General features: G+C 37.7%; 1 protein-coding gene across 1 annotated transcript in view; it reads right to left on the minus strand.

The window, feature by feature from the left end:
* Positions 1-22362, minus strand: part of LOC117933752 (structural maintenance of chromosomes protein 6B-like) — a 98807-nt gene that overhangs the window by 40625 nt on the left and 35820 nt on the right. Inside the window, exons 12-20 of the mRNA XM_034855272.1 lie at positions 19966-20070; positions 13958-14127; positions 13749-13851; positions 13552-13664; positions 12269-12473; positions 1477-1608; positions 1262-1376; positions 1088-1173; positions 845-940 (exon numbers count right to left, since the gene is read on the minus strand). Of these exons, the coding sequence (XP_034711163.1) occupies positions 845-940; positions 1088-1173; positions 1262-1376; positions 1477-1608; positions 12269-12473; positions 13552-13664; positions 13749-13851; positions 13958-14127; positions 19966-20070 (1125 nt within the window). The remainder of the gene's footprint in view (positions 1-844; positions 941-1087; positions 1174-1261; positions 1377-1476; positions 1609-12268; positions 12474-13551; positions 13665-13748; positions 13852-13957; positions 14128-19965; positions 20071-22362) is intronic.

The following is a 22362-nucleotide window of genomic DNA, read 5'->3' on the forward strand; positions in this document are numbered from 1 at the left end:
TAACTAGCAGCTCATTAATCAGTGGATTGACGATGCTTTGAGCCAACTGTTAGATCAAAGACTTAACTTGTGTCCATAAAATCTGCACTTTATATAAGAACTAATGGGTTACAGGCTCCACCTGGACATACATTTGACTATATCCACCTCTTGGTTCTTATTGTCAAGACATGATTAAACAATTGGCAAGTTGAAACCAAAGCTTTGTTAACAAACATGTTGTTGCCTTACCAACAGAGATGAATGACTCAATTTAGAAGCAAGAGAATTAATTAAAAACAAAGAGAAAGTTAGGGAAAACTCGATGTTGCTATCTAGAAAGCATATTGGAACTAAATCTTTGAACTCTTAACTATAGCAAAATACTTATAATCCTCTGAATGCTAGAAATAATAGGAAAACACTTCTAACTGCAACTGACTTAGTTAAAGATGGATAGGACTTCTAAAAAGATAAGAAATTTAAAGAAACAAGAAATCTAAAAAAAATAGGAATACCAAAAGATAATGAAATTATCCAACAATAAGAAACAAATCTAAATTGAATACAGATTACCAACGCTGCAAAAGCTTTTCATGCACTAGGCTGCATCACATTTTGAGGACAAAAACCTAATGAGAGATTGGAACAAATTTAATGCTAAAGGTGGCCTAAATTTTGACCCCTGTTAACAGGTTCCTGTGAAAGGGTATGGTGCTTGGGATTTACACACTGCATCATGTACAAATGCAAGGAGAGGGAGAATGGCACTTTGTCCACTTCATTATGTTAAGAACCATGAATATCTACATGCACATATTTATAAATTGATAATTCCCATTTCTATAGAAGTGTTTGAAAGCACCTTACGATTGTGTTCAAGCTCCTGATACTGTGTCTCTGCCTCTTTTATGTCAGGAAGCACCTTGTTATTCATTATCCCTTCATAATGGGTTTTCTCCTGAGATGATAATTTAGTTTTATAAAATTAACAAACTTCCCAAAGCAAAATCTACAGCAAATAAAGTGATCCAGCACTGAGAGTACAAAAAACCAGAAAAATGAAAAAAGGGGGAAAAAGAAAGAAGAGAGAAGAAGATGAGGGAACCGTTTCAGCAGAACACAATTCTTGTTCAATCACTACTAGTTCATTCTCTGCTGCCTCATAGGCATCAATTTCTACTTTCGCTGATTCTGCACGTTTCATTATTGATAAGTACGAATAACTGGAGACAACTGACAAATGAACAGAATATTAATCGGAAAAACACCATTCACATACCACATAAATTCTCAAAGGATAATTTCAGATCATTAGCCTTTGCATCTGCTTTGCTCATTCTCAATTGGAAATCTTCTAACAGGATTTCCTTTTCTCGTATCTCAGCTTGTACTTTCTGCAGATATTAAAAGAAAAAGGATATGTTAAAAGAAAATAATTTTACTACACCACCAAGGAAACTTTAACGCCTTGGTAACATGGTTAGGGTAACAAACTGAGATTTCATGATGAAGCTCATCAACAGAAGATGCAGGTGCTGGATTGGATTCAGCAACATATGAATTCTTCACATCTTGCAATCTTAGTTTCTTTGACATCACATCCCGCTCAGCATTAAGACGCCTCCTCTAAGGAGAATTTGGCAAAGCAACACAATGAAAAGTTAGAGCAAAACATTAAATTGATTTTAACAATGTTAGTAGAAGTTATAAAAAGAAAACAGATGTGAGATATATATGCTGAAATTGCTTGCCTATTTCCAATTATCATGCACAGAAGTTTGCTCTTGAGGTTTGGCTCTAGTAGAGCAGGTGTAGACTCCCAACAGGGACCCAAAAAGAAAGAAAACAAACAAACAAACAACAAAAAAGAATAAAAACAAAAAAAGAGAACAAAAATAAAATAAAATTAAAAAGCTTGTGCATAAAAATTCTTGCTGATCCGAATGCTAGGCAAAATATTAGGATTCCATTTTTTTTTTTTTTTTTTTTTTTTTTTTTTTTTTTGATCAGAAACGAAGAGAAATATATTAATAGAAGGAAAGATACATGAGAAAGAAAGAAAAAAGAAACAAAAGAAACCACAAGAAGGATGAGAGGTCCTTCCTACACAATCTGAACAACATAAAAACCCCCAACATTAGCTAAAAACAAAGAGAAACCCCCAAACTCAAACTTTTGAAGAGCAAACCTCACTCCAGTTGAGTTGTAACACATTTAAAGGAACTCCTCTAAAAGCTGCAGAACAAGAAGCCCAAAGAGAGGAATAGAACAAAATCAAATCCCATAACGTCTCTTCCGATCTCCCCTTATCCTCAAAAATCCTACTGTTTCGCTCTTGCCACACTATCCAAACCAAAGTGAGGCAAGCAACTTGCCAAAGAGTCTTGCCTCTTAAGGAGTTCCCCAAGCCTTTAAAAGCAATAACCAACATGTCCACAAACCTCCTTGGAGGGACCCAAACCAGCCCAACTAGCTTGAACAGCTTGTTCCAGAGCCCAATGGTAACAGGACAATGAAGAAAAAGGTGATCAATCGACTCCCCATTTCCCTTGCAAAGAATGCACCATTGAGGACAAAGGGACTTGTAAGGTCTTCTCAACTGCAACTTGTCATTGGTGTTCACCTTCCCATGAGCTACTAACCAAGCGAGGGCCTTAACCTTTGAAGGGGCTTTTGAACTCCACAAAAACTTGGCCGGAAGGAACAAAATAGGATTAGAAACTTTTGACAAGGCCAAGAAAAAAGATTTCACTGAAAACAGGCCTGATGAAGACAAAGACCACACTCTATAATCAGCCAAAGAAGGAGAGAAACGCACTGAACTGAGGGAGGACATTAATCTCTGAAGGAGATCAATTTCAGAGTCGGTAAGATTGCGGCGAAAATTTAAATTCCAAGCCAATGGAAAGGAATTGCCAAGGACATTTGAAATAGTGAGGTTTTTCACAGAAATAACTCTATAAAGATCAGCAAATTGCGAGCACAAAGATTGGTTACCCCACCAAAGATCTTCCCAAAAGCGAATTCTCTCCCCATTGCCCATCACTAGACGAACAAAAGGGGAAAATTCCTGGAAAACTTGAGCAATAGCCTTCCAAGGACATCTGTGTGACCATCTAACCACCATGTTGGCGTCCCATCCATTAGGATGTGTCCCATATATACTCACTATAACCTTATGCCAAAGACCACTCCTTTCTCTAGGGAACCTCCAAAGCCATTTCCCTAAGAGAGCAATATTTCTCAGAGAAATCTTCCCAAAACCCAAACCTCCCAACTCCTTTGGTCTGCTAACAACCTCCCATCTGACAAGATGATCTTTCTTCCCTTCCCCTGCCCCAGACCACAGGAAATTCCTTTGCATCTTCTCAATCTTTGAAGCAATTGAAGCTGGGATTTTAAATAGGGAGAGGAAGTAACTAGGGATGTGAGACAAACACGACTGAATTAAAGTAATCCTCCCTCCCAAAGACAAATAGGCCTTTTTCCAACCATCCAACCTTCTCGAAATTCTCTCAACCACTGGGTCCCAAAAGCCTATTGTCTTTGGGTTCCCTCCCAAAGGAAGACCTAAATAAGATAAAGGCCACTCAGACACTTTGCAATCAAAAACCGAAGCCAGACAAGACAATAGCTCCTGCCTAGTGTTAATACCAACCATGGTGCTTTTCTCTAAGTTGATTTTTAAACCAGAAACTTGCCCGAAAACCAAAAGGATAATCTTGAGGTTTTGAAGATGTTCCAAAGAGGCTTTAGAGAAAAAGATAGTGTCATCTGCAAACTGTAACAAAGACACTCTTGTCCTATCCCTCCCCACAGAAAAACCCTCAGTAATCCCAGTTTCCTCTGCTCTGAACAACAATCTACTTAGAACATCTGCCACTAAAGTAAAAAGGAAAGGAGAGAGAGGGTCTCCTTGTCTCAAACCTCTAGAAGCCTTAACCCAACCCTTTGCATTCCCATTAACTAGGATTGCAAAACTAGAAGAAGACAAACAGCCCCTTATCCATGATCTCCATTTCTGGCTGAACCCCTTTCTTTGAAGCACATGATCTAAGAAGCCCCAATCCACATGATCATAGGCCTTCTCAAAATCGATTTTGAAAACAATTCCTTCCTCCCCTGACCTTCTTTTCTCATCCACCACTTCATTGGCTATCAACACAGCATCTAGAATGTGTCTCCCTTCAACAAAGGCTCCTTGAGAGCCAGATATTGTCTCATGAAGAACTTTGCGTAAACGCCCTGATAAGACCTTAGCAATTATCTTATACAAACTTGTAACCAAGCTAATTGGTCTATAATCTGAGATTTTAAAAGTTTGACTTCTCTTAGGCACCAAAGCAATGAAGGTCGCATTTGTACTTTGGTTTATTACCCCATTGGTGTGGAACTCAATAAACACCCTCATAAGATCCTCTTTTATCACATCCCAACACTCTTGATAAACTGCAATAGTAAAACCATCAGGACCAGGGGCCTTTTCCTTATTTAATTGGAAAACTGCCATGCGAACCTCCTCTTCAGTAAAAGGCCTATCCAGCCAAACTCCACTCTCTCTAGAAATAGGGACCCAGTCTATTCCTTCAATCCTCCAAGACTCACCTACCGGTTTGGAATAAAGATTCCCAAAGAAATTAACAATCTCCTCAGAAATAACCTCAATGCTGTTCAAAGTCTCCCCCCTCTCAGAAATCAGAGACTTAATGAACTTCCTACTTCTCCTTCCTGTGGCCACTCTATGAAAGAATTTAGAGTTACAATCCCCTTCTTTAATCCACTTAACCCTAGATTTTTGTCTCCATTGAACCTCTTCCTTTAATAACACATCCTCTAACTCCCTTCTTCTTAAGGTCCTTTCTAACACCAGATCAAGATTCAAATTCCCTTCTTGTTCAATTAGATCAATTCTACCTAAGTCCGTCAGAATGAGCTTCTTTCTCTCTTTTAAATCACCAAAGGCCATTATATTCCACTCTTTCAACTTTGACTTAACAAACTTTAATTTCCTCATAAACTTGTGACCTTCCCACCCTTCACCCGTACATTCTTGCCACCAAACTCTAAACTTCTCCTTAAACTCTGGATGGAGCAACCACATATTCTCAAACCTAAAAGGAGTCGGACCCCACTTCAAAGGATTTGTTTCCAAACAAATAGGGCTATGGTCAGAGGTCCATCTAGGAAGCGCCTCTTGAAAACTTTGAGAGAAAAAGGTATCCCACTCAGAAGAAAACAAGAACCTATCCAATCTCTTACAAATAGGATCAACTTGCATATTTGACCATGTAAAAGCCGCATTCCTTAGAGGGGGGTCAAGCAAGCCACACTCCCTTATAAACTCATCAAAACACCTCATGTTGAAAGTTAATCTGGTCCCACCCAATTTCTCAGATATCCTCCTAATAACATTAAAATCCCCTCCTACACACCACCTTGGGATGTTAGACCATATAGGTCTTGAAGCTCCAACCAAAAGTCCTTCCTCCACAACGGATTAATCGGGCCATACACTGAAGTTAACCAAAAAGATCCTTCCTCACCAGAGTTAAACTTCACAGTTACAGAAAAGGATCCTAACACCTTCTCTGTACACTCAAGCTTACTAGAATCCCACAATATCACAATTCCCCCTGAGGCCCCACAGGCTGGAAGAGCAGCCCACTCCAAACTCTTGCCTTTCCAAACACTGCTCATAAACCTCCTGTCCCAAGTTTCCCTCTTTGTTTCCTGAAGCATCACAATATCTGGATTGTGAGTACTTAAAAACCTTCTGACAGTCCTCCTTTTCTTCTTGGATCCTAATCCTCTCGTATTCCAGCTTAAAATCTTCATATAAACCAAAAAACACCCAGTACAACCAGCATCCAAACCTAATCCTCTCCTCGGTTTCCAGAAGCATTTCTCCTTTTCCTTCTGGAATAAACCTTGTCCGCAAGAGAATTACTCTGGTTTTCTTCTCCCGCATCTTTTCCATTTTCTCTGACTATTCTGATCCTCAAACTCTCCAAAACCGACTGAACCTTGACCATATTTCCAGGCGTGAGTCCCTCAACCTGAAAACCTTCCGAAGGGAGGATGGGAGGTTCTGGGTTTGGGGACGGAGCCTTCCCTGAGGCACAAAGCTTCTCTCGGCTACTTAGAGCATCCTTAGATAAAGGACAGTCTTCAGAATTTCGGTTAGAGGTTTCTAGAGGAAACTCCACTCCTTCAGAACGGGACACGCCAACATGACGACTGGGATCAACAACAGCAAATTTCGGAAAGGGACTACGCTGAGAGACAGGGCTTGATTCCAAAGGAATCGGAGAAAAAGCCTGACATCGAGAAGGAAGAACCGAAGAAACAAGGGATTCGGAGAGAATATTTGGATTAAAAGCCCCAGCCAAAGGAAGACCCTTCTCAGAGAAAGCTAAGGAAGGAGGACGAACCTTTTTTACCCAGTTGCAAGGCGAGATCCCTTCGTCTCCCTCTGTCCCCCCGGTGAAGTGTCGGGATTTTTCTGAAACAGGAGAAAGGCGCCCTTCTTGAATACTGATCTACCCCACATAAAGCCTCGATTTGCTTTCGGTGCGTCATCCCCATCTAGGTTGCTCTTTGGGTCAAAAGACGTCACCTTTAGGCTCGGCGGCCAACTCCTCGCCTTGCGTCTTCCGATAACTGATTTACCTTCTAGCTTTGCTGACTCTTTAGAATGTGATATCGGCAACACCTCCTTTGCAGAGGTTCCTGATCGCTGAAGCTTTGAAGACGAAGGCGTTGCTGGGCCATCGTTAGAAGACCCTGCTTCAGCTTCGTGGACTGGACCCGCCCCCGCCAAAGGCCCAATACTCTTCTCCTCAAAATGGGCCCTAGCAACACGGCCTTTAAAAATGGCTTCTGGATTTGTTGGCCCGTCAACACTTCCCGCCGTTGGGCCCAAACAGTTCTTCCCCCTTCCTTTCACCACTTTAGCAGCTGAATTTGAAGCTGAAGACTGAGCACGAAAGCGCTGACGAGGCCTCCAGAACTCATTATCCCTAGCAGTAGCTCGTAGCCCTTCAACGTTCTTTGGCCTCTGGTAGACGCAACCTTCCGCTGACGTAACTTCGTCCTTGCTGCGATTTGACTCTGGCCTGAGAAGAGCGTCTTCTTCAGTTTCTCCGATGACGGAAACTGCAACCGTAAATGACCAAGCTCCATCTTCCACCTCTAGCAACGCTGGTAGCACGACATTTGGATTCATCTCCACCCACATCTTTGCCTTCGACAAGTCTACGAGCTTCAAAGTTTCCTTTGCCACCTTCGTTACCCTCCCCCATTTCTGCAGAATGAACCTCAACTGAGTCTCTTCCCATAAATGGAACGGAAGGCCTCTCAGTTCTAACCAACCCCTTCTAAACTTTCCACCCACAACCGAGTTTTCTTTTGGCGACCATCTCCTCAACGCAACAACCCCTCCTCTCGCTGTTAAACTCCCTTGGTCTTGAAACCACATAGCTCTCCTTGCAGAATCCACAAAAAAGCATCCCTTGTATTCGGAAATGGGAGTTACCGACACCATCCCTTTCGTGCCCATCATCCTCGCAATACCTTTCCCTACATCAAACCAATCAAGTATTTTTCCTTTACTCTCACAAATTACAGCTCTTGCCCATTTTCCAACTGGCACCGAAGCTCGGTTTCTATGTCCTTCCTCTGCAACCACATCTGTGTAGGACCGCCCTTCTCTGTACATTCCTTTGCTCACCTGAGTCTCATTATCTTTCTCCTTCGAGACTCTTACAGCCTGATCAGACAAATCTTGGACTCTAGAAATCGCCTTCCTAAGGGTTTCCCACCCATTGCCTTTAACACCCTCAGGAACAATTAGCACTAGAGGTTTTCTTTTTGCAACAATTTCTGTGATTTTCATAAATCTCCCTCTACCATTGATGCAAATCTCCATCAAATGCGTCCTCGTTTTGCCCCTCATCTTCCGAGTAAAACCCCTGGAAGCCTCCAAATCCACAGCTTTCTTCAAATGTTCCACCAACCAATCCATCTCCTCCTCACCAAAGCCTAATGAAACAGCATAACCTCGGCTTCTCTCTGTTATTGAAATCCACATTCCCCCATTGATGCCTTCAAACTTAACCTGAAAAGCCTTTCTTTCCACGTCAAATCTTTCCATTACCAGGCCTCTCTTATATTCCTTCAAAGATTCTTCAGTTTACTCCATTGATCCAAATTTTCACTTTCAGAGTCCTATCACAACTCTAGTACACATAAAATATTAGGATTCCATTGGATCTAGGACTTTCAAAGGAAAATAGAAATGCATTTTAAAATCTAGAACCTTCAATTACTGAATCGAAGGACGACTTAAGATCTTGTGTCAATGGGGTATCTCCTTAATTTTGAGCTTACTAGTTATAACATACAAGAAAACCAGAAAACAAAACCCTTTACTCCCCCCCTTCCACCTCCCTCCCTCCTCTTCCCCCTTTTCTCCTTTTCTTATCTTCTACTCAATTTTAAAAAGTTACAATCTAGGATTGATATCATCGAAACAAACATGACATTATAGTGGTAACAACATGGACAGATCAAGGAAAGCAGAATCAACTAACTGCCGATGCCAACAAGATCTGTCGCTTAACCAAAACCTTCATCTTATATTGGCTATCAGAAAAGCATCCATAATTTGCCTCCCCTCAACGAAGGCACCCTATATCACTTCATGTAAAGAATGTTTTTTTACATGGGAACCCATAGGAACCATATATAGGTTAGCCATCTCATTGTATTGTTATTGGCAATGAAGATATAGTTTTTTACCTTGATGAAGGTTCTCTATGGTTTGAAGAAGTCACCTCAACCTTAGCTCAATCAATTCAATACCGTTGCAATATAATACTACATAAAAGAGAGATTTCATACTTTTTTTAATAGAAAATATTGGGCTGCAATTTCTCCACAAAAAAGGAGTTTAGTCAAAATGGATTGGTTGGATCAAATGGTGTGTTTCTATTGCGAGACATTTGGTGTTGGTGAACGGAACTTCTGTTGGCTTCTTTCACAGTTCTAAGAGCCTATGGCAAGGTGATCCTCTTTCCCTTTATCTTTTTGTTTTAGCCATGGAAGGGCTTAGATGTCTTTTGAAGAGGGCAAAGGAAGGAGGTTACATTTCTTGGTTTAGGTTAAGCAGTTAGGGAGGGGAAGAAGATCCTCTTTACCCTTATCTTTTTCATTTTAGTCATGGAGCCGCTTAGTTGTCTTTTGAAGAGGGCAATGGAGGAAGGTTATATTTCAGGGTTTAAGTTAAGTGGTAGGAGAGAGGAGATGTTCCACCTTTTATTTCCAAATGACACTCTTATCTTTTGCAAAGCCAACATAAATAAAATAGTCTAAGTGGATTTTTATGTAGTTTTAAGCCATATCAAGGTTGAAAATTAATCTATAGAAAAAGTTAGCTAATTTTGATAGGCATTATTCCGAACGTTACAAAATTGGTGTTTGAGTTGGGTTGTAGGAAGAGGAAGCTTCCTATTGTGTATTTGGGTCCTCCTTTAGGAGCTTCATATAATTTGACGATTTTTTGGTATTCGATGGAGGGAGTCCACAAGAGGCTAGCTTTGTAGAAAGATAGTATCTCTCTAAAGGTGAGAGGCTTACACTTATCAACAGTACCTTGTCAAGTCTTACCATTTACCAAATGTTTCTTTTTGTCTTGCCCAAGACAATATGCTTTGCACTTGAGAAGATTGAAAGGGACTGCTTGTGAGGCGGGGGTTTGTTGAAGGAAAAGACACATCTTGTTGGGAAATCACATGTAAGGAGAAATGTAATAGATGCCTTGGTGTTAGAAAGCTTTCAATTCTCAATAAGGCTCTTCCACAAAAGTGGTTATAGAAGTATGTCTCAAAGAATGAGCCTCTTTGGAAGAGGGTTATTGTTGGCAAGTATGGGGAGGAGGACGGGTTAATGTTCCAAGGAAAGTAGGGATAGTTTTGAGGTTGGGCTATGGAGGGCCACGGATAGTGGTTGGGACATCATTAATGGAAGAACCTCTTTTGATGTATAAAATAGGAGAAGGGTTAAGTTATTGGAAGATATCTTATATGGTGAATCAACTCTTTAAGAGAATCTTTCCCCTCCTCATTTTCCAAATCCTTGACAAAGGATGCTTAGGTAGCAAATGTTTGGGACCAACAGGCAAAGGAGGGCTTTGGAATCCCTGTTTTGCAAGGAATTTGAATGAGTGGGAGTTGGAATGGGTTGACTCTCAAAGCTCCAAGGAAAGGCAGTGAGAAAGAATGAAGACAATATGATGAAATGGATGGATGCTAAGAAGGGAAATTTATGGTTAAATCCTTCTACTCTTTTCTAAGATAGGAAAGAGCAGTTGTTTTCTATAAAAGCTATTTAGAACTCAATGGTCCCGACCAAAGTAGGTTTCTTTGCATAGGAAGTTTATTAAGGTATGGTTTTATGTTGAACTAGTTACAAAGAGGAGAATGGGCTTTGGTGAACCATTGCTTTCTTTGTAGGGAAGAGGAAGAATCAAAGGACTACATTCTTCTACACTGTGCCCGATCTCAAGGTTTATGGAATTTAATTCTCTATGTTGCATTGCATGGGTGATATCATGTTCAATAAAAGAGACTCTATTAGGGTGACATGGTTCCTTTGTGGGAAAAGAAGAAAGCTTGAAGGGTTATCCCCTCATTTTTATTTTGAATATTATGGAAAGAAAGGAACCGAAGATCTTTTGAGAGCAAAGAAATGTCAAATCACGCACTAAAGTTCTCTTTTCTTTGTAATTTTTTAATATGGGTTAGGATGTACATTAATGGTGGTTCCCTAATCATCTTAGATTTTATAGACTAGTTGGGATCTCTTTTAAGGGTAGTTAGTTATTTTTTTTGTTGCCCTTTCTTTTTGTTTTGCTTTCTAAGCTTCTTTTGTATACAACATATGTACTCTAGTGCCCCTTCAAATTGCACTTTTAATATATTTATTTCATTTACTTACAAAAAAAACATAAATATTCCAATAGAAATAATTTCAAAAGATATCATACCCACCAAAAATAACATCTCAAGATATGAAAATCATATCCAATGAGATATAATATCCTAGGATATACATATTTTACTCTATCCTATCTAGTCAACTAAACGTGGCCTTAGTAGATTGTGTTCCAAGATAGGCATGCTTGACCTCTATATTCTAGCTCGAATTGGTGCGTTTGAATTTATTTTATGTTGTTTTGTTTTGGAAAGACTTATTTATTAGTTATTGGGTATTAATAATTTGGGGTATTTCTATAATCTTAATTAATAATATAAATAAGTACAGGGAAGTCAAGTTCGACAAACCTAAACCATATCTATGCTTGTTTCTCCTTCCTCTTCTTCTTTTCTCCCATACCTCATGTTTAGGTAGAGATAGAATAAGAACAGGTGGTTTTGTGTTCTCTGTTACTAGTAAAGATGCACTGTCAATTTCTTAGTCTTTCCTCCTTATATGTATCAATGTTCCAGGCTTTTTGCCAATCTATTATTTATAAGTAGTATCACAAAATCCAGGCACTGTAGCATGGCACCTTTTCACATCTCCATGTGCTTTCCATGACATAGTAACAAGATACCTGGCTAAGAAGTTGTCTAGAAAACTAGCAACCTTGGTCTTCTTCCTTTTAGTGATGATTCTAACTCTCACATTGCTGTTCATTAGGAGGTTCGACCTTGCATTAAGTATCCCACATTTAATTATATTTTCAATCTGTCACTCTTATTTTGCCTCTGCAACACAGTTTTCCTGCATATCTAGTCTGCAGGATGCTAAATAAACTTCATCTGACCCTATGATAAATTGCTAATGGTTGCCATGCTCAAAAAGAGGAGGCTGTTTGGGCTCAAAGAGCTATTTGCCTATTTCCTCTTTGAATTCCTTTCTTATTTAGAAATTCTATTTTGAGGTTGTGATTGATATTTGCAGCAATTACAAAAGATATTAGTCCTCCTGCTAATATATTATTTTTCTATCATCTGGAATTTAGCTTGGGCTCATTAAGCTAGAAAAAAATGACATGAGGGTCAAGAATTCTGAGCCTTATAACTGAAGATCGGTAAAAATAAAATAAAATCAAATCAAATAAAATTTGCGCTAGTCCAGTTCATTGACACTCTAATAAAGGCATATAGATATGCCCATATGAAATAAGGAAAACTAAAGCAAAGCAGACAATAACTAATTTGAAAAAATGGAAAACATTAACAATCAGCTACTCATACCAAATATAGAACAAAACAGTTCTCACCTTTATACTCTGTAGTTTATCTTGAAGATCCTGAAGTTCTTCCTCTGCATTCCTTTTCTTTCTTTTTACGTCCTGACCATGTTCTTGAATGTCTAATGCATATCTTTCAAGATCCTTGATCTGACTGTCAAAAGAACTACAAAGGCGGCCAGTTCTAGCCTTCTTATTTGGAGGAAGAATGGTCTGGACTGAACCACGAGAAAACCTAGGAAGTAATTAGCAAACAATGATTGTGCTGTAACTAAAAATGATAATTACATCTCAATAAGATAAGAAAATTAAACTATAAGGTACTTGGCAACACAGTACACCATCTACAACCTTAGTACTCATGACTCATGAACAATAGAAAATGCCTGATAGCATGAACCTGTTGAAAATAAAAAGAATAACTTCACAAAACACTCAAGTACAAGCTAATAACTGCATTATCTACGGAAGAAATAGGAGTCAAGGAAGCTGGTGCATCTTCATTGTCATAACATTGTACATAAGACAAGCATCATGGCATACATTATCCACAAATTAGTTAATGGGGACCACTGCACTTGTGGGGACCTGCTTAATTTGCTTTGAAAATTTTCACATGAAATTAAATAGCAGATTTCAAACAAATTCCCATAACACTTTGCAACCTTTCACTACCTGTCAGCTCTGCCCCCACCACCAACATCAATCCCAAAGGAGGACTTCTTATGCAACAACAGAAATAGAGAATAATAGATTCACATTATTTTTGTTAAGCTAACAATTTGATCCAAATGCTTAGGTTGTTAGGTAATGACCTACATCTCCTACCAGGCTATCACTCCTGAAGTGGAGCCCCACACCCACACATGGAAAAGAAAATCATAAATTACAGATTAAACATAAACCAATGGGGCAAAAAATAGATAGAGAGGCTCAAACTCAAAATTCTAGTTCATCAAGGCTCTAATTTCATATTAAACTACTAATTTGACCTAAAAACTTATGCTGTTAGGTAATAGGCTTGCAATGTAACCAAGCTAAATTTAATAGGATATCTTTCCCTCATTTAAAATTTCACAGAACTCTAGAAACCAAAGTCAAATTATTACTGAATGAGACACGGCATCATAAATAAGGATTCAATTCAAACAGGGGACATCTGCACACTCCAACTCCAATGATCTTTGCTTCTCCAACTATCCATAATATGGACAACTTTACCAGCCTATACTGCTATATTGCATTTATTCATTTTAATATATTCCTTCAATTGAAAGAAGATAACAGTGGATGGGACCAAAGAATTGTCTTACATTCTATATCCATCTGATGTGTAAACTTCCTTCAAGTTTGGAATTCTTTGGTCAAAAGCAACTGTTTTTCCAACTTCATAGTCTCTAACAAGCACTTGTCTCTCAGCATTGCCCTACAAAAAATGTTAGTACTAATAGATACTGTAAAGGCACAATTAAAAGAAACAGAGGGCTAACTGAAGAAACACTGAAATTACCATATCAACCAAGACATTCATTACAGTAGGATTGTCTGAATGCAAAGCAGAAATAAGAGTTGGGTGCTGTGTCTGAGGAAGCATGTGATATGGAATATTCAATCTACATTAAAACATAGAATCACAATGTCAAGAAGGATATACTCAGAAGGCATATCAGTATACACATGAGAATGTGTAAGTCAAAACAAATATATTAATTCATTTACCTTGGCCTTGAAAAGTCGTATATGATTATCTGAAGGTGGTTATAGTTTGCTTCTCTAGCACATCCTCTCAAAAGAAGGGAATCTTTATGATCCGTCACAACGAAAGCATTAAGCATCTTTCCAATGGCATTTTCAACAGCAATAGCCCATATGTCGCCATTGACTAAAGTCTTTATGTAATCATCAAACCAATATATTAGCAGGAAGTTATGAAATTATCATGATATTTATACAAAAAATAAAAAATAAAAATTGATGATCTTGCATACACCAAAAACCAAAGGATCAAGGAAACACAATCACATTCTTACATCACAGGTGTAGTTTTCCTTGAATAAAAACCATGCAACAATCACAAAGGATAATGAATGACAGAATTAACATCACTACTGAGAGGAATCACATGCTGAAAAAGGAACTCTCAAACACTAGGGACTATATATCAATATCCAAAACTGATTAGACTCATAGTTTAGTCAGTATTGGGAATCCATCCTATCTATGAATTTTTATGTTTTTGATAAGTGAAAAAGAGGGTATAGTAAAAACATCAAAAGAATTAGCACACGCGAATACACGGAATGTATACAACAGGCACTAAGAGGTAAATAAAAAAAGAGGGAAAAAGTACTCCCTCATCAAAAACCCAATCAATCAACAAAATCCAATAAAGACATAGACACTTCATCTATGTACACCTTGAGCCACAAATAAAGGTTAATGAGAAAAGTGCTTTTGAGACTTTGATCAGACATTTCATTTATGATCTTCAGTTCTCACATTCCAAATAGTCCAGAATATGGTGTAGGGAGCGTCTCTCCATGCCTTCTTTTGCCTTCATCCCAAAAAGGAGCCATATCATCCTAGAAGAGTCTCCCTAACAAAGGCAGAAATAACCTAAGAAGTACCAAACAAAGAGAACAACAACTATCGTTTGAATTTTTATAAACCAAGCATGGTCACTCAATATTTGGTGACTTCAAAATTGGAAGACGTTAGAAAGTCGGGACCATGGATACAAGATTAGCTTCAACTACTAACAAATTTTAAAGTGCTTTATGTATAATTATTCAAAAATCCACAAAGTTAATAAATCCTAAGACATTGTTATAAAAAGCAAGCATAGGCTTAGTTAGGGAATAGGCTTAGTTGGGATCTAATGTGTAAGCCTAAGAACTATAGAGGTTTGAGTTTTAGGATGACCTCTATGAGGAATCACGCTCTCTTAGAGAAATGGTTTTAGAGGTTCCCTAAGAAAAGTTTTGTCTTTTTGCATCAGGTTATCATGAACATGCATGGGACATATTCTAATGGAAGGGAAACTAGCCTTCTGGTCAAATGGTCACATCGGTGCCCTAGGAAGGCCATTGCACAAATGATCTAGTTCTTTTTTTTTTTTAATACACTCACTTTGTTATGAGTGATGGAGTAAAAAAATCATTTTTAGGAGAGTTTTTGGTAGGGGGACCAACCGTTATGTTCACAATTTTCAAGTCTTTATAAAATTGTTACAATTAAAAATCTCACTAAGTCAACTATCCTTGGCCACTCTTCTTTTTCTTGGAATCTTAATTTCCATCACAACCTTACAAATTTGGAGATTGAAGACCTTGAAACATACATCCTCCCTCACTCATGTGCACTTCTCTCCATCCGCCTAAGAGGTGAAAGCATGGTCATTGACCTCTTTAGGATTATTTTCAATCAAATCCTTTTTCATAGCTTTGTCTAATGCATCAGATATACATTCTTTCTCCCTAGCCAAATTTATATGGAAATCTAAAGTCTCATCTAACACTACGAATCATCCTCCTCAAATTCACAATGAGAGTCACAAAATTTTGCAAAGTAGTTAGAATCTTTCGTTATTTTGCTAACTAATAAAAGATTACAAGAAAGATTAGGAACATGGTGAACAAATTTGAGAATTAAATTTTCATAAATAATTATAGAACCTTTCCCTGCCATCGGAGACAGTCTGTCATCTGCAATTGTATTTTTAAATGACAAGAACATGGAGAATAAGTGGTAAAAAAGTGTAGCTGACTAGTCATGTATTAAATGCACCAAAATCAATTATCCATGGTTCTGAATTTAGGGAACTAGTGAATACACTACCTATTTGACCCCAAAAACAGAGGGTACACTTGAAAGTTGGACTTCATTCATCATTCTGTAGAGATGCTCAAGTTGTTCTTTGATAAAAAGAATCTCAATTTCTGCAGTAGCTTGCATTCCACAGCCATTCTTTTCTCCAGGTTTTCTTTCCTTCCAATTTGTTGGCTTTCCATTCAATTTCAAGCACTTCTCTCTGGTGTGCTGAGGTTTGTTGCAATAACCACACCATACCTTGGGCTTTTCATTAGGACTATTCGAAATCTGGGCTACAGGTTTCCAATTGTATGTTGTTGCAGCAGTTTTATTGGCTGGTAGAGTAGCATTAAGTGTTGAATTCTCACCGTTGGTCAGTTGGTTTTCCCATCATCACTCCCCTACAACTTTCTTCTTATCTAACTTCAAGAATGCTTTACTGATTGAGAGTAGCGGCTCTTTTCCTAGAACACGACCTCTCACTTCATCCAAATCTGTATTTAATCCAGCTAAAAATTTCATAGCAGTCCTACTCCACGGTCCTTTGATATTGAGCACTGTCTTCAACACACAACCATTCAAGGTCATAGAACAAGTCAAGTTTCAACCACAAACTTTTCAACATATTGTAATAACTTGTTACAGACATATTCCCCAGTGTTATATTTCTAATCTTCGTTTTCAACTCATAAGCTTGTGAGGAATTGCCCAAATCTGACTACGTCTCGCTCACTACATTCCATAGTTGTTTGGTAGTGTTGAGAAGGAAATATGTTTGCTCAATCTTCAGTTCCATAGAATTAATGGGCCATGATAAAATCATAGAACTCTCTGCATCCCAGACATGGTACATGGGATCATCAAATTTTTGGGCCTGTTTTGTACCATTCAAATAGTTGATCCTACCCCTTCCTCTAATGAACAGCATCACAAATTGTGACCACTGCAAGAAAGAAGGTTGAGATCCTTGGTTATCTTACTAATAGAAAGAAGGTTGCAAGACAATTTGGGACGAACATTTTCTTGAACTATTTTTGAGCTAATTTTTATGGTACCAGTCCCTACACCTGTTGAAAGCCATCCATCAGCCATTCTTACTTTAAAAGTATTGAAACTAGGTGCATAAGAGGAGAAAAAACTTTCACAACCTGTTATGTGGTCAGAAGCCCTTGAGTCTATGACCCAGAGTTCTTGTTTCTCACTGACACTACTAAGGGCTGTCAAGAATGTACCTTAATAGGCTAACAGAGAAGTGCCAGTGGATTTAGCAGGAGTTTAGCCTGAATAGCTGTTCGATTTGTTCTTTTGTGAGGTTAAGGTTGCTGTTATTATCTCCTTGTCATTGAGATGTCATTGTAGTGTCTGTCATTGTCCGAAATCCTTTAGCATCACATTTGTTTCCTCTGTTACCTCTCCAGTTCGGTTTACCATGCAAATGCCAACAAATTTCTTTGTTATGATTCTATCTCTTATAGTGATCACACCAAAGATTTCCTCTTTGATTATTTTGTGGTTCTCCTCTGTTTCAATTCTTGGATCTTCCTACAGCTAATGTCAAATTTTCCACTATGTCTGGAGATTTTCCTCCAAGCATGACACGTTCCCGACTTTCTTCTCTTCTTACTTCAGCAACAATTTCTTCAATAGTCGGAAGTGGGTTGATTCCAAGTAGACGTCCCCGTACCTCATATAACTCCTTATAAAGTCAGGCCAAGAAATCATAAATTCTTTCTTTATAAATCAGCTTTTGGTATTTTGTAGCATCATCCAAATAAATCCATTCTTCATTACTCGACAAATCCAATTCTTGTCATAATCTTGAGAAGGCATTAAAGTATTCTATTACATGAAAATCTCCTTGCTTGAGATTTCAAGCCTTGTTCCTTAGATGATATAAACTAGCATTTCACTTTGGTAAATTGAACAATCATACTTTTCAACACTTACAAGTATCACTAAAGATTTTCAATACTTAATTTGTGGTTTTCTCTATTGTTTATAATTTCTTACTTTGTTTGACTAAAGAATAGCCACTCTTCCTTGTATCCCTTCTTTTTCATCATTTGGTTGTTATCTATTTGTTAGATATAAAAAATAAGAGCAAAAATAATTAAGTCATATATATTGCATCATGTTTGAAAACAATAAGAGAAAGAAGCACCTAGAAATACTGCAAGTCATTATCTAAAGAAAATAAAAGAGAAACTAACAAAAAAAATTCATAATATATGTGTCTATGTATATTATCATCACTAAAAGAAGATAACCTTTCCTTGACATCACAACTCCTTCACATATGAAATGACACAAATAATCCTATATTATTCTTTGAGTAAAAAATAAAAGAAAATAAAATAGTAACTTCCCAATAGTGAGTTCCAAATTTTTCCTATTTTAACTTCTTCCACAAATAAGCTTACATTTCCCTCTAAATTTTTCCTCTTATAATCCCACATGCTACACCCTTATGTTATGTGAGTGTGTGTAGCTCACTCGCGCACATGCACTAGACAACAGCAATGTGATACTTCATTTCATTAATCCCAAGATATAACCTAAATGTCAAAATTTCCAATTCCATGAAAAATGAGAAAAACAAGTATCATTTAATTCCATCAGGTTAAGAGTAACGAAGTTCTACAAAAGGGAGATAATATGCAAACATTCCAATGATTAATCATCTCTCTTTGACTTCTATAAATCAGAGAACAAGGAGGCAAAAACTACTAAGAAACAATATCAACTATTAAAAATAGCACAAGGAGAATTCCAAATTACTCTTCTACTATCTAGAATTTCTAGTACTTCTTGGATTCTAGATTTTATGTGTAATACAAGTCCTTTTATGTGAACAAAATGAAAATTTTTTATATTTCAACACGGTATTGGAGCACTTCTCTGATGAGAGATCAGGCACTTTCGGGTGGTGATTGCAATGTGTTGAGGTGCTGATAGTTCTGTTTCGGATGTGATCCATCTGGACTAATTGTTTTTTCATGGTGTGGCATTGATTTCATTGTGTGCTGCTGATAAATGTAGTGTTCTGGTGCTTTCTATGTGTTTGTGCTGCTCTATGTGCTGAAATCTTTGTCAAGTCTGTGCAGCTGCGTGAGGCATGAACTCAGTGTTTGCTGCTTTTCCATCCATTTGGATAGCTATATGTGCTTCAGTGTAAATTAAGTGTTAATAATTATTGTCCTTTCCCTTTGCTTCATTGTTGAAGTTTAGCATACAGTTCATTGTCTAGCTAGTGATTATGATCAACATTGGTGAAAAACAAAATATGGAAATTTGATAGACTACACTGGTTTTTAGATTACTTCCACAAAATTAAACGGCCCTAACATCTTTTATTCACTAATGTTGTAATGGGTATACATTAAAGTGAAAGAAAAGTGGAATCACTTTTTAAAATTCAAGGGATTTAAAGTGCAGCAAAAAGAATATTTGAAATGGTGAGGAAGAAGGTGATCACTCCATATGTCGTCTAAGGATCAAGTGGATGATAAGTTTACTAAATCTCTTGAAATAAGTTCTTTTTATAGTTTGTGTACCATGATGAGTCTTATAGATAGATAAGCCCCAGCTTGAAGGGGAGTATTAAAAATAGGTTAGTAGCTTAGGTATTTTATACTAGGACTCCTAATTTCTCCTAATACCTAGAATTCCTAATATCCCTCTGAATATTTAGGATTTCTAATACTTCTAGATGCCATATTTTATAAATATATACCATTGCAATATAAGTATTTTTAAGCGAATAAAGATGAAGCTTTTTGGTTTCAACACAATGAATATTTACAAATTCCATAAAGAATGAGTCCAAAAAATGTGTCCATACACAAAACATATGAAAAGACATTTGTACATGATATACATATAAACATGCAAACAATCACATTTGCTCCATTACTTACCAAATGGGCGCCAATTGGACCAATGGGTGGCCTTTTGAATCTTTGATGATGTCTCTCAATTGCACGTAAAAGTTGGATCACCCTATCCCCTCCAAAAGCTGTAACCTGCCCAGGGGAACAAAATTCTGGTTAAGCAACATAGCCACAACAAAATATTAGAAATATAACTTGTTGAAACCGTAGGATTTTTAGGAGTTTGAATTTAAAAATAAAACTAGAAGATAAAGCTTGACTGAGTCCTATTATTCTGGATTGTTTAGTTTAGATAAGTCCTAGATTTTTAGGAGTTTGAATTTAAAATAAAACCAGAAGATAAAGCTTGATTGAATCCTATTATTCTGCACTATTTAGTTTAGATAAGTCCTAGTGTGTTTAAATTTGCTTTTATCTCTGGTTTGAATTAAAGAGAATATCGGATGATATTCTGCAGGATTGTTAGTTGCTAAATTCAAGGATTGCTTCATTTACTTAAGTTCTGAATGTAAACCACATTTTTTTTAAGAGTATCATTCAGTTTCTCTTCCAAATTCAATATGGCATCAGAGCCCAAGATCTGAACTTAAACATGGTGAAAATTGCAATGACTAGCAAACACCCAGCAAGCTCTTCGAATGTCATCTTTGATTCTTCTCTTGTCAATTTTGGTGGTAATGGTGGTTTTGAAAAATCCGTTCACCACATTACTGTCCACAAATTAAATGGCAAGAATTATCTCCAATGGTCTCAATCGGTAATGATGTGTATATGTGGGAGAGGCAAAGACGACTACATCACAGGTGTGAAAACAGCCCCTACGAAGAACGATGCATCTTAGAAAACCTGGTTTTCCGAGAACAATATGATTATGTCTTGGCTTACTAATTCCATGGAGACAGACATAGGCCGGACGTTCTTATTCTACAAGACAACAAAAGAAATCTGGGATGCAGCCAAGGAGACATTTTCAGACAGCGAAAATGCAGCAGAGGTGTTTGAAATCAAAAGCCAGCTTCTAGAATTACAACAACGGGACCTCAGCGTGACCCAATACTTCAGCATTTTCTCCCAATATTGGCAAAAACTAGACGTGTTCGAAGAAATGGAATGGGATTGTGTTCGCGACAGCATCAAATATCATAAAATTATGGAAAAAGAAACGATCTTCACATTCTTGGTAGGACTCAACTCAATAAGAATCTCGATGAAGTCTGAGGAAGGAATCTTAGCACTAAGCCACGCCCATCACTTCGAGAGGCGTGTCCTGAAGTCCGACAAAAAGAGAGTTGAAAGAAGGTCATGATGAAGGATCACACCTCATCACAGTCCTTTTCGAGCAACGATGGATCAGCCTTGGCCACCAAGGGACCAAATTCTCAACACTTTGATTCACAAAGGAGATCCAACAAGCCATGGTGTGATCATTGTAATCAAGTTGGTCATACATGAGAAACCTATTGGAAAATTCATGGGAAGCCATCCAATTGGAAAAGGAACAGAACACAGGAAAATGAACCTTGAGGTTATCGTGCCACCAATGATGAACCACCACAGTCCAATAACTCAACCAACAAAACACCTTTTAGCCAAGAACAGATGGAGCTACTTCAGAAACTCCTCACACATGATCCTTCGAGTACCTCCACTGTAGGATCAGGTTCCATCGCCCAGCAAGGTATATGTTCCAAAGCTTTGAATGCTTTTTCGAAGTCAAACTCATGGATTATCGACTCTGGCGCATCCGATCACATGAGCGATGATATAACTCTCTTTTACTCTTGTTAGCCTTGTTCTGAGAGTTATAAAATTAAAATAGTTGATGGTTCTTACTCATTGATGGCTAGTAAAGGGAGTGTCATTCTTCCGAATAGCTTTAGATTGCTCTCTGTTCTTCATGTTCCCAAGCTTACGTGTAACCTACTCTCTATAAGCAAAGTCATTAAAGATCTGAACTGTGTTATTAAATTCTTTCCGAATCACTATGAATTTCAGGAAATGGAGAACGGGAAGATGATTGGTCGTGCTGGGGAGCATGAGGGTTTATACATCTTTGGCAATAAAGCTTCAGAAAGACACACTCAAAAAGAAAGCTGCAATGTTTTTTCATCTTTTACAAATTCCAGTGATCATGAAATAATGATTTGGCACTTTAGACTAGGCCACCCAAGCTTTCCATATTTGAAAAAGTTGCTTCCATTGTTATTCAGAAATAAAAACTTAGTCATTTCATTGTGATTTCTATCAATTGTCTAAACATTGTCGAAATTCTTATGTTTCACAACCTTATAAAAAATCTCATCCTTTTTCGCTCATACATAGTGATTTATGGGGACCATCCAATATTAGCAATGCAACAGGATATAAGTGGTTCATTTCATATATTGATGATTGTGAAAAGAGAGAAAAGGGAGAATCCCTAAT

This window comes from Vitis riparia, chromosome 16, assembly GCF_004353265.1.
Source record: "Vitis riparia cultivar Riparia Gloire de Montpellier isolate 1030 chromosome 16, EGFV_Vit.rip_1.0, whole genome shotgun sequence".
Taxonomy (NCBI): Eukaryota; Viridiplantae; Streptophyta; class Magnoliopsida; order Vitales; family Vitaceae; genus Vitis; species Vitis riparia.